General features: G+C 31.4%; 1 protein-coding gene across 1 annotated transcript; it reads left to right on the top strand.

Moving 5' to 3' along the window:
* Positions 1-9,904: 9,904 nt before the first annotated feature.
* On the top strand, positions 9,905-13,097 carry LOC109001245 (galactan beta-1,4-galactosyltransferase GALS3-like). The gene is made up of 2 exons (XM_018978443.2): positions 9,905-11,261; positions 12,596-13,097. The coding sequence occupies exons 1-2, from the start codon at positions 10,066-10,068 to the stop codon at positions 12,939-12,941; spliced, it is 1,542 nt and encodes a 513-aa protein (XP_018833988.1). The 5' UTR covers positions 9,905-10,065; the 3' UTR covers positions 12,942-13,097.
* The last annotated feature ends 3,242 nt before the right edge of the window (positions 13,098-16,339 follow it).

Below are 16,339 nucleotides of genomic sequence, written 5' to 3'. Positions count from 1 at the left end.
TTGTGCTAGAACGGCACAGCCGAGTAATATACTAAGATGTATTAGACAAATATATCTTTTGTCATCCAAAGAGTTGGTAAAGGCCATAGTTATTTATTTATATCATGCAGTTACTTATTGATATAATGTTGTGAAGCTAGGAGATTTATCAATAAATATAACTGAATTTGCAAAGAGTGAGATTAGTTAGAATTTGGGTCTCATATACGAACCACGAGTGTGAGTGTGTGTGTGTTTGTGTCTCTACTCCTCTAGGGGACAAAATTGCATAATGTGAATTTACATGTTGTCCGAGAACAGCATCCTGACTACTCCCAAGTATGTATAGACCTTCGACAATGAGTTTTTTGCTAGTATACCTTGAGTAATTCAAGTTAAAAATCTCTCAATTGGTGTAGACCCACTCATATTATTTATAGAGTGAGAGAAGGTACGTAGTACTAGGGATTGCTCAATTGGTGCCTTGTTTTTTTTTACCTCAAATGTGGTTGTTATTTTTTTCAAAATTAAATACATTCCTGAGGATACATGACCCACTAGCACTCATGCTTATTTAAACACCTTCTATATTACAACTAAGGACGTACACCGTCTTTGAATTTAAATCATTAAGAATTTAAGAGTTTGGGTGGCTGAGAATAATTTACTTTTATTTATTATTTTATTATTATTTTTTCTATACTTTTTATATTTTTTATAATTATTTAATATTTTTTGTTATTTTTTTACTATTATTTATAAAATATTTAATATTACCTTACTAACTTAAATGCTAATAGTGGATAGTATAGACTACAAGAAATACAGTAAGGTCTATATTCTATATATATATATATATATATATATATATATATATATCTTTAAATTGTAAAAAATGTTTAAATAAAAAAGAGTAATGTTACATACAGTCGTGAAATGTGCAAATGTCGTAATTACTTTGAAAAAAAGTAGGGTCTACTATTAAAAAATTAATTTCTTTTCATGTAAATTTCATATTTATTTATTTTTTTTAAGTGACTGTAAGTATAATTTCTCATTTGTATATTTAAGTCAATAGTTATAGGATTTGCAACTCACTTTTGAGATAGATACGGGTTGGTGTCATTCAACCAAAAATCACTAATTTGCTGTTGATATGATATGATATGATATGATATGATATGATATGATATGATATGGTAGAATGTTGTAAATTTTATTTTAATGTGATGCAATTGTTTCCACCAACCGTGTACGACATACGTCACAAGGCTTCAATTCCTTTCACTTTCTAGTGGTTTACTTCTGTTTTCTCTCCTGGAAAATACGTGCATGACTCGTTGTAATTGCCTGCCATTTTCACTGGCGTCATGAACACGTACGAGATTGTAGGGAATATAAAATCAACAAAAACTCGTTTCTTCTTGCCGTAGCAAAGCCAAATTAATGCTTCTATATCTATATATATATATATATATGTATATGTATATGTATATTAGCCAGGACATATAGGCAGCAAGTTGCAGTGGATTACTCATTACAAGACATATTGAACTATTAAACATTAATTTACATTTTCATTCCTAATTGATTCATTTTAGGCTTGCGAGAGTGAGATTAAATAAAAATTTTATAAATAATAATAAGATAGTTTATAAATAACAGTAAGATAGTTAATTGAATTGGGCATTTTTTTGAATTTTAAAAAAAAAAGAGAGAAAAAGTTGAACAAAAAATATTATAAAATAAATTATAATATTATTATAATATAGTTTTATAATATTATTTTTATTTAAAGATTTGAAAAAGTTAAATTACTTTTTTTATATTTTGTTTAAAAGTTTAGAAAAATTATAATAATTAATATGAAAAAGTTAAAATTATTAGTTTAAAAATATTTGGATTTAAATTATGTTTGAGAATAAGATGAGATGGGATGAGATCTATTTTCAAACAAGCCACCCTTAAATAAATAACATTAATAACATATCCTAAATTTGCAAAAATCATTTTTCTATTTTAATTATAGATCAATCAAATGCAAACTCTTTCATTACTCACAAAAAAGAAAGATGATCATTATTAATTAAAAATCTGCATTATAAAAATATATACTGTGCATTAGAGGTTCTTTAAATTAATTAAATAAAACCATGCACAGTAGTACTTTCCAGCTTCCTCATTCAATTATGGTACGACCGTAGATGGAGTTAGCTAGCTAGCTAGCTAGGATGACCAAAGCTTTTATTTTAAATAAATGCTTTTAACGTAAAGTGGTTGAGGCATTCTTAACTTTGGTTGCAATTATCTGAATTATCAATTAGCTGCAATCTTTTTATAAGTCTATCCATCTACTTCTTTTAATGATGATGAATCATTACAATATATCAATTAAGATTTCATGCATGATTTGTCCGGCTACACTCTTAGCATGACAAATTAAATGTTAGAAGTAAAAGAAGTATTTTATTTTATTTCATCTCATTTGATAATCGTTATAATTTTTTAAAATTTTTATATATAATATAATAAATAATTTAATATTTTTAATTTTTAAAATAATAATAATATTAAAAAAATAATATTTTATTTAATTTTTAACTTTCATTTCAACCTCAACTCAATATTCAAACTATCTCTTAGAATTTTCGAAAGAGATATTTAAAAATCGAAATAAGATAACAACTCTTCTTTAGATTGAGAAATCATTTCAATTTATCTCATTTTATTTTATTATTATAAATTTATTTAATTCACACATAAAATACAATAAACGATTCAACTTTTTTAAATCTTAAAATAATAATAATATTAAAAAATAATATTTTATTTAACTTTTAATTTTTATCTAAAATTATCTCTTTTTATCTCAATATTCAAATGGAGCTAATTGTTTAGGTGGAATCAATATTAATAAAAAGTTTTATATTGTAATATTATCTCTCTGAGTTAGATTATTTAATCTAATCGAAAAAATGACGAGGATCGATCTCATCCTCAGTACTAAAACGCACTATATATACGTACGCTTTGAAGCTAAGAAGGAATAACATTTGTTTATAATTTTAAAGGACGCCTCTACAGCCTCCGCTGGCTGTCCCGCTCCCGGTCTCACTCAGTGTAAAATATAATATTTTTTTATATATGTATTTTTTTAATATTATAAAATATTTAAAAAAAATAAAAAAAATTATAATATCATTAAAAAATATTTACTTAATTATTAAGTAAAAAAATTTAAAAAAATTTAAAAAATATAACGGAACTGGAAGCGGGACCGAGAGTGGTAAGAGTAGCATTATTCAATTTTAAATAATTAATATGATATTTGAATTCACATCTTATTATAATATTAACTAATACTTAAATTCAATTCTATCATTGATGGGATTTGAATTCAATTAAGTTTTATATGAATTCTCTCGAGCCCGTTTCTCCCTTCTTCCCATTTTCCTCCTTTTAAGATGTAGACTTGTTGCCCCTTTTCCCTTACTGTTTTGTTCTTTGTCATTATTCGTATAACTAACTTAGGTTAATGTTGATTTCATCTGTAAATAATAATTAAAAAATAATAAAAAAGTAATTAATAAAAATAAATAATAGTAAAAATGTGATAAATAGTAAATAATAGTGAAGTGGTAAGATTATTTGACTTACCAAACCAGCCTTAATCTCCAATATTTTAAAACTTTTAGATCAATTATTGGAATTTTAACAATTGGTATAAGAACAAAAACTATATTATAGAATAGGTTGCCATGAATTCATGAAATAAATTATTTAGAGTAGATTGTCGTCACGTCGAATTCGAAACTATCATAAATTAAAAGTTTAACTAAGAATCGATTTGAATTGAGAGATGAGTCGAGATCATATCACTATTATTTATTATTATTTATAAATTTTAATTCATAAATTTTATTATTATTTATAAATTATCTCAATTCATCTCATCTAAACAGGTATAAATTAATGTACGCTAATATATAGAACTTTTAGACGGTACCTAACAAAATGAAATATTATTGGGAGAAACCACTATTTATAGTAACCATTTTTACACATATTATATGTCAAAATCTACACCACATATTTTTTAAATTTAAAATTAGAGATAGATGAGGGAGAGAGCCGATGAGAGAGAGCGGAAATGAAAGAGAAAGCAGAGATGAGAGAGAGAGAGAGTGGAGATGATAAGAGAGAGAGACGTTGGTGAGAGAGAGATAAGAGAGAGAGAAGCCGTTATATTTGAAGAAAGAATAAGGAAAAAAAATAACAAGTGGATGAGAGACATTCACATAATATGTATATTGTGTGTACCACTATAGTGGATACTCTCTAGTACTTTTCTAACAAAATTTCACCGCCTTTTACTCATGGCCCGACTAGATGTACTGTGCTCTGCTCATAACCGATAAACACGCGTCGTAGACGTAAAAACCGTTGTTTTCCTTCTGCATAAGCAAAGCAACACAGACAGATAGACTTTCGCTGCCATACACTCGTATAAATCTTTGCAATTTCTTAGGAATAAGGTCGTTTAGTTCTTTAATTGGGTCAAGTTGTCGTTGCCATTCCATTTCCGCGTTTTTGAAATGCTTTTTCAGAAAATATGGGAAGAATCGGTGATTGATTCCGTGTGGCGGTGTGCCTGCCCCCCTCAGCCTCGCCGATTTTTATATCATTTCATATTATACGAAAGAAAAGATCGGCCGTTCAAACATGAGGCTCTAAAGTCTAATGTGGTCCATAAAAGAATGTGGTCCACCTGGTAGGCGCGGCCACGCGTCGAACAGTGTTCGAGGAAATTGTTATTTTCATTAAAAAATTTATTATAATGATAATAATAATAATAATAATAATAGTATGAGTACTGATACACCTACGTCACTTTATACAATGTGTTGTATAAGGTGTTGTAGGTAAATCATTTTCCTAATAGTATTATGTCGACAGAAGACAGACCAGCCGGACGGACAGGACAGCGCGACAGAAGACACCGTATTTCGCAGAGAATCAGCCACCTGTCACGGCCTTGTATGATTGGGAATCTATTTGCATTCATGCCCCTCCCCGGGTGAAGATTCTAAAATTAAGGCCCGGTTTGGATCACGTAGTTTTTGTTATCAACACATAATATTTTATCTCTTAAATTTTGAAAATATTTAAAAATAATAAATAAATAATATAAAATAGTAAAAACTGACACAGTATATGAACAGTACTAAACGGACATGAACAGTGCATAACAGTCCATGAACAGTAATTCAAATCATTCCTAATACTGAATATTATTAAATTCACTTTATAAATATGTAATTTTTTACAATTTTTTTTATTAGGATCATCGTCTCTTTTAACTTGGGTGATTATGAAAGGTAAAAATAAAATAAAATATTATTTAAATATTATTTTTTTAATATTATTATTATTTTAAAATTTTAAAAAATAAATTATTTATTATATTTTATATAAAAATTTAAAAAAATTATAATAATAAATTAATATAAAACGCTTCTTATATTCAAGCCGGAACTTATTCTCGCTATTTTCCTCTACAAATCCTTCCGTTAAAGTAACTACCAATAGTTTCTTCTTTCTCTATCCCTTCTCAAATTATCGCAAATTTCAACTTTTCTATTATTATCAAATCAAATTGATGCTCAGTATTTTCCATCGAGCTAGAAATTCAGCATTTAACTTAACCTCGATAATTACTCAATACTATCGTTCTTTCCTATTGACATTTTATACTTCCAACATATCAAGAAATGTAACGCCCCGCTTCTAATAGTTAATAATAAAATTGTTTTTAAAAATTCTCGAGAGCAAAATGCTACTATTAAATCTTGACTTAAAAATATTTTCTGTTATTTTAAATGAAGGGTCAAGTACAAAGATTCTATAAATTAAATAATTTTTTATTAAAATAATGAGATCATAAAAGAGAGTGCGCAGAAGCATTTATTAAAATTTCTCAAAACCCGTGTCATAAAAATCATAATTTAAAATCTCTATACATGATCTAAGCCACTGTCAAGCTTCTCTGGAGCAAGTCTCATCCTGCAGCTCTATCGCCATAATTATCCTGACCTGGAGTGGTTTAAAAACATAAAAACAAATTAAAATGAGTCGATAACTCAGTAAGAAAGCCATCATAACGTAAACATACTTAACATAAGATTTTTCATAAAATATTTTATGCTGAAAACTTAAAATTATGATTGATCATAATTGTTAACGTTGTCTTTCGCACGCATTTGGACCGGGTTCCAGAAACTCGGATCTTCGGGCTGTCACCTGCACACTTTAAGCAAACACGAAGAATGTGGGGGTCTTGGTGGTGGCTGGGGAGTCTCTAATGCTAAAGTCAGTATATATTCTTAGTAGTTTGTGTGTAAATTTAGAGGAATCAGAGAGTGTTCTTCGTACCTAGGGTCGGCTTTTATACTAGGTATCCGGATGGGGACAACTCATACTTGGCTTCGGAGAGTTCATTCCACTTCAACCGTTCGCTTAGTCTGAATCCTTTAATGTGACGCGGCTTCTGGGTAGCATCATTAATGCGACGTAGAGTCCAGAGAGTAGCACCGTTAATACCGCGTGACTTCCTGACTCACTTTACCATGTGAACGTTCCATGTTAAGCCCCTCCATACCTATTATCAGAAGACCAATTGTTCTCCATATTTTCCGCCCACCTGCTTGCTCATGTTCACAAGGGTAAGGTGATATCGAGAATGTATCAGGGCGGCAAGTCTCATCTGCCCCTACCGTCCTTTTTCCTCACGCGTGGGTTGTTTCATTAATGAGTTTCACTCATGGGTCGAGTACTCTACAGAAGTTCACTGACTCCTTTTAGAGGAGGGACATTGGCCTCGGCTGAACTCTCTGACTTACTTCCTAGTGGCCCCTCGTGGGCTTGCCCTGTGGGTCGATAGAGAGAAAAACCCTTTTACAATACTGATGCTTATGCTATGCATGACTGATTTATCTGCATTAATTGACTGATATGATTTATCCGATTGGCCAACACACTTAACCCTGTGTGCAAGGTTGTGCACTAACTTCCCCTGTTGCAGCAAAGGAAGCCAACTATGCAGTACTCTGGCATACTATGGTGAACCACGTTTGAGTCGCTAGCTTGCACACCCACCCTAAAACTGCATTGGTACCATGCATCTGAATGATCATCTGATTAGCTATTATGAGCTTATCTTACACTTGATCTTATGAAAGTTTACGTGTTTTATGCAACGTGAGATGTATAAGATACATAATACATACACAATTATAATATACAGACTGAAATATGATGAATGACGTTCTTGTAAATATCATGACATGCGTGATGCGTAAACATTGGCTTCAAAAGAACTAGCTTTAATAATAATAATATATATAACTAGTTAACGTATGCTAATTATAATTTATGATCAAACTATTTACCTTATAGTGTTGCTTCACAAAATCGATTATGTTGCGTTTTTTATTTTTATTTTTATTTTCTTTTCCAAATAACATGGGGAATGTAGATACTTATAGAGAGTTGGGAGAGGGTGACGACCAGTTTGAGTTTGATTCGGTTAAAGAGTTTTAACGTGAATATGACTTGTAGAATTGTATCCGTGTTGGAATAGGATGTTGACAAGTTCGAGTTCTAGTTGGACTCGGTCACGATCATTAAAAAAAAAAAAGAGTTTGAGTTTAAAAATATAATCTAATAGTTCATTCAATGTATAATTGGTAGTGACTGAGACTGTGTAGGAGACTTCAATCAGTGATGATTTTAAATTAAAATAAATTTATAGTGGTCGATCTTTAAATTCTAAAAGGACTAACTTATTCAATAAATAATAAATGAAATTTAACCCAGTTATTGAGCTTAATTAAAATTCTTAATCAATTTCAATAATTTATTGCTCGTGGACTTATCAAATATGACCCATTAAATATAATTTAGACATAATTAAAATTATTAATATCTTAACCTTAAAATTATTGAAAGGAATCATTTCAAAAAAAATTATTATTTTTATAAATTTTTATTAGTAAATATTGATTCAATTATCATCCATGACATTCCATACAACTTACAAACCCAAGCTGCTAACTTCATCTTTCATTATTGTCTTTCACAGTAACATAAAGTTAAAAGGCTGTGCAAAGTAAAGGGGTATGGTGGCAAGACGGAAGAAATAAACTCATTGGAAAATGAGAAGAGACTCCCAGACGCCTCCTTTTGGCACGAGGCGAGGCTTTTTTATACACCCGGTCCCCCCCCCCTCTCTAGATATATAAATAAAAATAAAAATAAATACATAATTATTTTATAACTTTTTATATAAATACATTTTAAATAAAAAATAATATTTGCCATCCTAAAGTTCATTATTTTTTGAAAAAAATGATAAATTTCAAATTCATAAAAAGATTATTTTTTTTAATAATAGACCTTATTTTTTAAAAAAGAGTATCTTTATTTATTTTTAAATATAAGATATTTTTATAAAATAATAATACTAAATATTTTATTTTAAAATATAAATATATAAAAAAATTAAGACTATATGTGTATTATTAATTACATATAAACAGTAATTATAATATTTATTTATTCCCCTCCTAAACTTTCTGTTTTTTTAATGGGTAAACAAGTTATTCGCATACCGACAACATCTTTGTTAAGTGAATATAATAAGATACATCATTCATGGTTCTGGCCTAAACCCTTCCAAATTTGGTTTTTAACTTTTTATTTGTAAATTCTAGTTTCCACGTGTAAGTATAAAAGAAATGATATTTATAATTTTAGAGTGCGTAAACATAACGTAATTTCTTTGAAAATATTGAGTAAATATAAGACTCACATAAAAAAATAATTAATTTTTTAATAATGAATCTCATTTTTTTTAAAGAATTGTGCGGTGTTTACACACTCTACGACTATATTTACCACTACTCAAATATAAATATGAATCGGACCACAAAGCTTGAAGGGCAAATGTTGTTAAATACCCAAAATAAAATTCATAATTACTAGTGTAATTTGAACAGGGAAAAATTTATCCATCATCTATTTTTTTATCATCCTCTCATCATTTCGTGATGTGGTATTAGATGATAAGTTCACAAGTAAAATATAATAAATAGTTTCCAATTATCTGATGCCACATTATAAGATGACGAGAGGATGATGATAATTAAAATGATGAGTAATATTACTTTTTGAACAAACTGTCCAAATTAGAGTCAGTTAAAACTCGAGTCACCTTTTTTTAATTCACTAAAATAAATTGCATATGAATATAAAATTATAATCATTTGATTTGAGTTGATTAATATTCGAGAACAAGCTTGCTTCTGCATTATAGTACAAACCTTTATATCAATAAGAATATAATTGATATAAGGCATGTATACAAAATTCCAGATATAAAGTAACACTATATATTAAAAGCATATACACTAACATTTATGTGTGTATTTGGATCTGTATATAAGTTATAAATATATTTGTAAATATAAATTGTAATATTGTATTCGAAATATAATTTTGATTTTTGATTAGTAATTTTTTTTTTTTCCGTTTGATTCGTATTATTATCCTATATATTTATTCTTTAAAATAAGAAAATAAGAAACAAAAGAATTCTCTAATTGAAACGAGTTGAACTGAGCTCGGTTGAGCACTCACTCAAATTTTCAATTACAACTCGAGCTTTATAATTGGTGGGCTAGATTTTATAATTATAAAGAGATTATAAAAAAATAATTTTATAAACTAATGTGCCGTTTAATTCATCAGATTATAAATCTTTTTATTTATTTTTATTGTAAAATAATAACGAATTAAATAAATCAATTTGTGTAATTTCTCTAACATATAACAGTACTCATTACAAAAATCCAGAGGACGGAGATGGGAGAACCGCTAATAACTCGATCCAATATAAAACACACATAATGACAGAAACTTTGAGGCAGGCAGAGGAAGAGACAGGGAGATACAGAGGAGTATAGGATAAATCTTTTTGCCATTCTTCTTCTTCTTCCTTCCTGAATCCTGCTCTTCCATTACTGAGTGATGGATAAACCTAAGGAGAAAGAGAAGAGGATGTTGGTGGTGGGAGTGTGGAATTTTGCAGCAGAGCTTAAGCTGTTGTTAACTGCTCTTCTAATACTCTGCAGTTTGGCCACTCTTCTCCAGTTCTTTCCTTCTCGTTTCACCATCTCCACCTCCGATCTCCGCTTCTGCATCTCCAGGGTCGTCACCACCGAGATGGCCCCACCCACCATTTCCACTTCATCTGCCGTACATTCTTCCCTACTCGCCCCCCCACCTTCTTCACCGTCACCGCCGTCTCAGCCGGCGACAACGTCCCTTCGGCAAGAAGATCAGACGCTTGATAATGGCGTTATCAAGCGTGGCTTCAATACTTACGGCGCGGCCGCCTACAGCTTCGTCACTATGGGGGCTTACAGAGGAGGCCTCAACACCTTTGCCATTGTGGGTATAGCTTCCAAGCCACTCCATGTCTTTGCCAAGCCGACCTACCAGTGCCAGTGGGTCCCACATCTCAACTCCTCCGAACCCATTTCCGCCGTCGGCTACAAGATCCTCCCGGACTGGGGCTACGGCCGGGTCTACACTGTCGTTGTCGTCAACTGCACCTTCTCTCAACCCATCAATACCGACAACTCCGGCGGAACATTACTCCTCTACGCCTCCACCTCCGGTGGCGGTGACCGCAGCTTCAACGTCACGGACACCATCCAGGCCTTGACAGAGTCTCCCGGATCCTTGAATCTCGCATTGTTTACTTCAAAACCCAAGTACGATTATCTGTATTGTGGCTCGTCCTTGTATGGGAATTTGAGTCCCCAGAGACTGAGGGAGTGGATAGCGTACCACGTTAGATTGTTCGGGGAGAGATCGCATTTTGTGATACACGACGCGGGTGGGATTCATGAGGAGATGTTGGAGGTGTTGAGACCATGGATGGAAAAGGGCTTTGTGACGTTGCAAGATATAAGGGAGCAGGAAAGATTTGACGGGTACTATCACAACCAGTTCATGGTGGTGAATGATTGCTTGCATAGGTACAAGTTTATGGCTAAGTGGATGTTCTTCTTTGACGTTGATGAGTATATATATGTGCCGCCCAAAAGCACCATTAAAACGGTGCTCGATTCGCTTTCCAACTACTCGCAGTTCACCATTGAGCAGATGCCCATGAGCAGTAAGCTATGCCTTTACGAACCTGCCGGCAGAACCTACAGGTACATTTCATGCGTCCTCTTGATTACTTTTTTTCCTAGCGTGATTTAAGTTGAGAAAATAGTGGGAAATTGCTTGGGTTGAATACAGTTTTTGACGTCTTTTACAATGTGTCAATTTTACATTTTCCATGGGTGGATAGGTTTTAAAAAGCCAACTTCCTGAGCAATTAAATTTCACCTAGGCAGGGGAAATGTCATACTTGGAGTTTGAGAATTGTTTAACATTTTTTGAATTTCAGTTATTGAAATTTTGATGTTTGTATTGATCTTCGTGGTGCATTTATTGAAGGAAATTATAGATCCAGATTGTTTGATAGTAAATAACTTCTTGTGTTGAACTCACATTGCCATGTTAGTAGTTCAATCTTCACGGAGTTTATCCGTTTGAGAGCATAGATTGTAGTTTTCCCCCCATACAAGGGAGTTTACAGTGCACTTTATTTATCTTAGCAATTGAGTATTTCATAGTATAATCAGTTTTTATGAATTATATTTAATCTTACTACATTTAGATTATTATGCTGTAGTTGGGTGATGGGAGCATTTTGGCATTGATGGACCAAAGTGTTTTATACATTTGGAACCATTGGAACTTTCATGTAGTATTGGAATTGATTCTTCCTTCTCATGGTTGTTTTAGGGTATGCGGAAGTTGGGTGGGTTTGAACTTTGTTCCAAAGTTCGTATATGTTATGCATGCTTGGGATCTTGTTAATTCTTAAAGTAGCATATTACTCATATTTTTTAAAGATTCCTTTTTTTATTTTAGGGAACAATCCTTCAATGAAAGGTGTTCTCTCCTGGAGTAAGATGTAAGATAGGCCAAAGGGTCAAATAATTAAGTATGATATGATTTTTGGAAAACTAATTCTCCCCAAGTGTAAAGAAAGGCACTTGAATGCTTATTTAAAAGGTTTGACATCGGTGACCATTCAATTATGTTGTTGCTGATTTGAGATAAAGAATGATGATGACATTGCCAGAAAATAAAAATAGTGAGGGTTAGGAACGATTGTTTGGGACTTGTTGATAGGAGGGTCTTAGGCTAAACCATCTAGATTGTTGTTCGTAGAACTCATTTTTTGTATTTATTTTCATGTTTCATTGTAAGAGCCATATTAGCCGATTATTTTTGCTGGACGGTTGATTGTTTGGTTCCATTTGAGGTGGATCCTTTACAACAGAAAAAGTCAAGAAGATTTTGTTTTCAGAAACAAGCAAGTTTATTGATTTCTCTATGAATTCACATTTGTTTTGATGACTTCATAAATTGTATTGAAATACATTTTCTTCACATCCTTGTCTTGTAATATTCTGTGATGTCCAAATTTCAGGAGGTGGGGGTTTGAAAAGCTTGTATATAGGGATGTGGTGAAAGGAATTAGGAGGGACCGCAAATACGCTGTGCAACCGCGCAATGTATATGCCACTGGGGTACATATGTCACAAAACCTCGCTGGTAAAACAACTCATAAAACGGAGGGCCGAATCAAATACTTCCATTACCATGGAACCATAGCAGTCCGGCGCGAACCATGCCGGAACCTAATAAACTCGACAGAGATCATATTTGAAAAAATCCCATATGTCATGGACACCACAATGAGAGATGCTGCTGGGTCTGTGAAGAACTTCGAGCTGAAAATGATTGGATCCAGGCTACAAAGGACACGGCAATGACACCATTTTTTCTTCCTCAACCTTTGTACTATTCTCTTCTATTTTTTTTGTTACATTAATCGTTTTTAGAAAAGGGAATCGATTGGAGGGGGGTTGATTAGAGGTGATGTTGGATTCTTTATATATATATATATATATGAAGTTTAATATTCATTATTTGGATTGAAGTGTTTTGATAATTCTGTTTGATTGGGTTGTCGGTGAGGGGCCACCTTCACATACAGCCACTGAAGAGTGGAGGGAGCGGTTGCGCGGCTGCTATCTCGCTTTATTATTGTGTTAATGAATTTATATTCTTTTCTGCTTCACAGCCACAGGAAAAAAGTGAGGCAAATGATGCTTCGACGATGAGAAAGGATTTCGGTTGTTGGCAATAATATGCAAAGAGTTCGGCTTTTTGACAAAGGGCATTGTGGACGACACCAAGGCCTAAGAAGGGATGTCTTTGTCATGTAACTAACACAAGGAAAAAGATGATAAAAACAAAGAAAATAATGATTGCGAGCGACTTTCTTCTAATTCATGAGGTTTCATGACTGAGAATGGCTGAAGGCTTTTCTTCCTTGGAAAATCTAATATAATTACACACAGTCAAATTTCTAATTTTATTTAAATAAAAAATTAACCGTCGTTGTCGGCCGACCTCAGGATTCTGGCAAACTTTTGACTGCCAAATTCCGACCAATTCTGGTGACCTCTAAAGTTGGTGACTGCGACTGCCGGACTGGCATAGAAGCGATGGTGTCGTTTGGAAAGTTAAAAATTGAATAAAATATTATTTTTTTAATATATTATTTTTTTAAAATTTAAAAAAATTAAATTATTTATTTTATTTTATGTAAAAATTTGATAAAGTTATAATAATGAGATAAAATGAGATGAAATCAACTCTCAATCCAAACTGAAAAAATAATTAGTATTAAGATTTTTAAGAGTTTAGAACTCATATTTTAGGATTTAAATTTTCCTTTAAAGTGTAGTTTAATTTATGGAAAATGCTATATATATTTATAATTCTACTTACATAACCATATGTACTGATGTGTTAGCTACTAAAATTTTAAAATTTAAAATTTAAAATTTAAAATTTTAATGAAATAAGAAAATATTGATGAAATATAGCGACCATTCAATACGTATAATATTATGCATAAAATTTTGTGTAAATGTAGCACTACGATTAAAATGTTATAAAATTGGAAGAATCATGAGATGCCAGCATGTGATTGGAGGAGTCACTTTTACACACATCCTGATCAAAAGATCAACCCTTTAGGCTTTATGTAAATCTTAGATACAAATTTAAGGTATACAAATCTCATATAGATCTATACAAGTCTCATAAAAGAATAAGACCACGTGTTAGGAAGTGAGACGGCCTCATTTCATGCAAAAAAAATCTCATAATTTCTTTCTCAACATTACTCAAATATAAAAATACTGAGTAATGCTAGATACAAACTCTAAATAGATAAGTCCCATACAAGTCTTTTATAAAAAAATAGATCCCACTAATAAAGAATAATTTTTTTAAAACTTTTTTAAGGTGAAGTCTACTTTTTTTAAGGGCTTGTATGAGACTTGTCTATTTGAGATTGTACAAATCATTTTTTTAAAACGCTTTTCAATTTCAGATATTCAACGTTTTTATCTAACCATTATAACTTTTCTCAACTTCTAAACAAAATATAAAAATCAATACAATTTTTTTTTTTAACTTTCAAAATAAAAATAATATTAAAAAACTTTATTCTAAGATATTTTAATTTTATAATATTTATATGAAACTTTTTCCATTTCATTTTTCAAAAATTAAAAACATCTAATACAAACTATTTTCATTTGCTCATCTTATATCATTATCCAACGCCCTAATCTTTCAAGGAGATTTCACTTTATCAAACAACAAAATATGAGATGGTGGGCCCTCTGCTTTGCTTGGCTGTACTGACTATCATCAGCCAACACATCACCTAAATCATTTGTAGTCTTCATAATTGAGGTTGCCACCGGCCTGCATATTTTAATATCTCTTTCATTATATTAATATATGTGACAAGCTAGAGTTGTTTGGATAATGTCACGCCTGCCTTTTCATTTACTTTTAATATCTTCTTCTCATTTATAAACAAAACATATATTACCAAATGCAGAACTTAGAGGTTAATTTAGTAAATTTAAAAAGCATTTTCGACGTAAAATTAAACTTAAATTTGTAGAAAATTCTCTTGTACTAGTAGTAGTAGTGGGTTCCAACCAAATCAATTTGATGAGCCACTTTATTTGGTGGTAACAATAATGATTACATCACGTACCCTTAAATTAATAATACCATACCAAAGATAGCAAGCAGCTTTTGTACTCAACCGTTGCACTTTGCAATAATGTGTTTGCCAGAGAAATGAATGATTCACTCCTATATTCACTCTTTATTATTAATTACTACCCTCACCCTCACCCTCACCCTCACCCTCACCCTCACGGCTCCTGCACACTCCAGTGTGCATGCGGTGCTCTGCAGAGAATATATATATATATATATATATAAAGAGTAATTTTATGAATAATAAAAAAAAAAATCTTGATTCTCATCAATAATTAATTTGAGATAAAAAAAAATAGTTACAATCGTGAATGTATAAGTGTCGTGTAATCATTTTAAAAAAAATGAATAAATAAGGGATCTACATAAAAAGAAATTAATTTTTTAATAATGGATCACACTCTTTTTGAAATCGACTATACGATATTTACACATTTCACGATTGTATATAGTATTACTCTGAGATAAATTGAGACCAGTTGAATTGAGTTAAACCAAAAGACACATATATCTCTCAATTACTGACAGCAGATGAAGCTGTTTTAAGAGCTGCATCCAACTGTTTCTATGATTATGATACTTAACGAGTTATAACTACAACACACCAATATGATCTCCAAAGTAGTAATTTAATTGAGCAGTCAATGCTGCATTTTCAACCTCATATCACTGTTTATTTCATCATCAATAGATCTTCAGAAAAATTATGGGATTTTGCTATAAAGTTGGTGTTTTTCTCTTTAATTGGATGACTTTTTGTTTTGGTGGTTCCAAAGTCATGAACATGGTGATGGAAACTCAAAACATCTTCATGGGAATTTTGAGTTTTGTTTGCATACAAACATCATGACTACTTATTATAATTAAAATATCAATCATTTTTATTTTTATGGGAGATCACTTCCCATATGATCAAATCATGTGTCAATATGGATCGAGGATTCTAAATAGATTTTTTGGGTTCAAAATTGACATAAATACTTGAAGAGGAGCTCACCATGCACGAGAGAGTGATCAGGTTTTTCGGATCTATTCACGTGAATTTAGTGACATCCTAAATGGTTTCGACGATAAT

Source organism: Juglans regia, chromosome 4 (assembly GCF_001411555.2).
Source record: "Juglans regia cultivar Chandler chromosome 4, Walnut 2.0, whole genome shotgun sequence".
NCBI classification, from domain to species: Eukaryota; Viridiplantae; Streptophyta; class Magnoliopsida; order Fagales; family Juglandaceae; genus Juglans; species Juglans regia.
This window is presented reverse-complemented; position numbering and strand designations above follow the sequence as displayed.

What these genes read in the sequence shown, in the direction of transcription:
- LOC109001245 (XM_018978443.2), top strand. Translation starts at nt 10,066, where the DNA reads ATGGATAAACCTAAGGAGAAAGAGAAGAGGATGTTGGTGGTGGGAGTG. An exon ending in CCTGCCGGCAGAACCTACAG is followed by an intron (nt 11,262 to 12,595) that starts GTACATTTCATG and finishes TCCAAATTTCAG; the next exon opens with GAGGTGGGGGTTTGAAAAGC.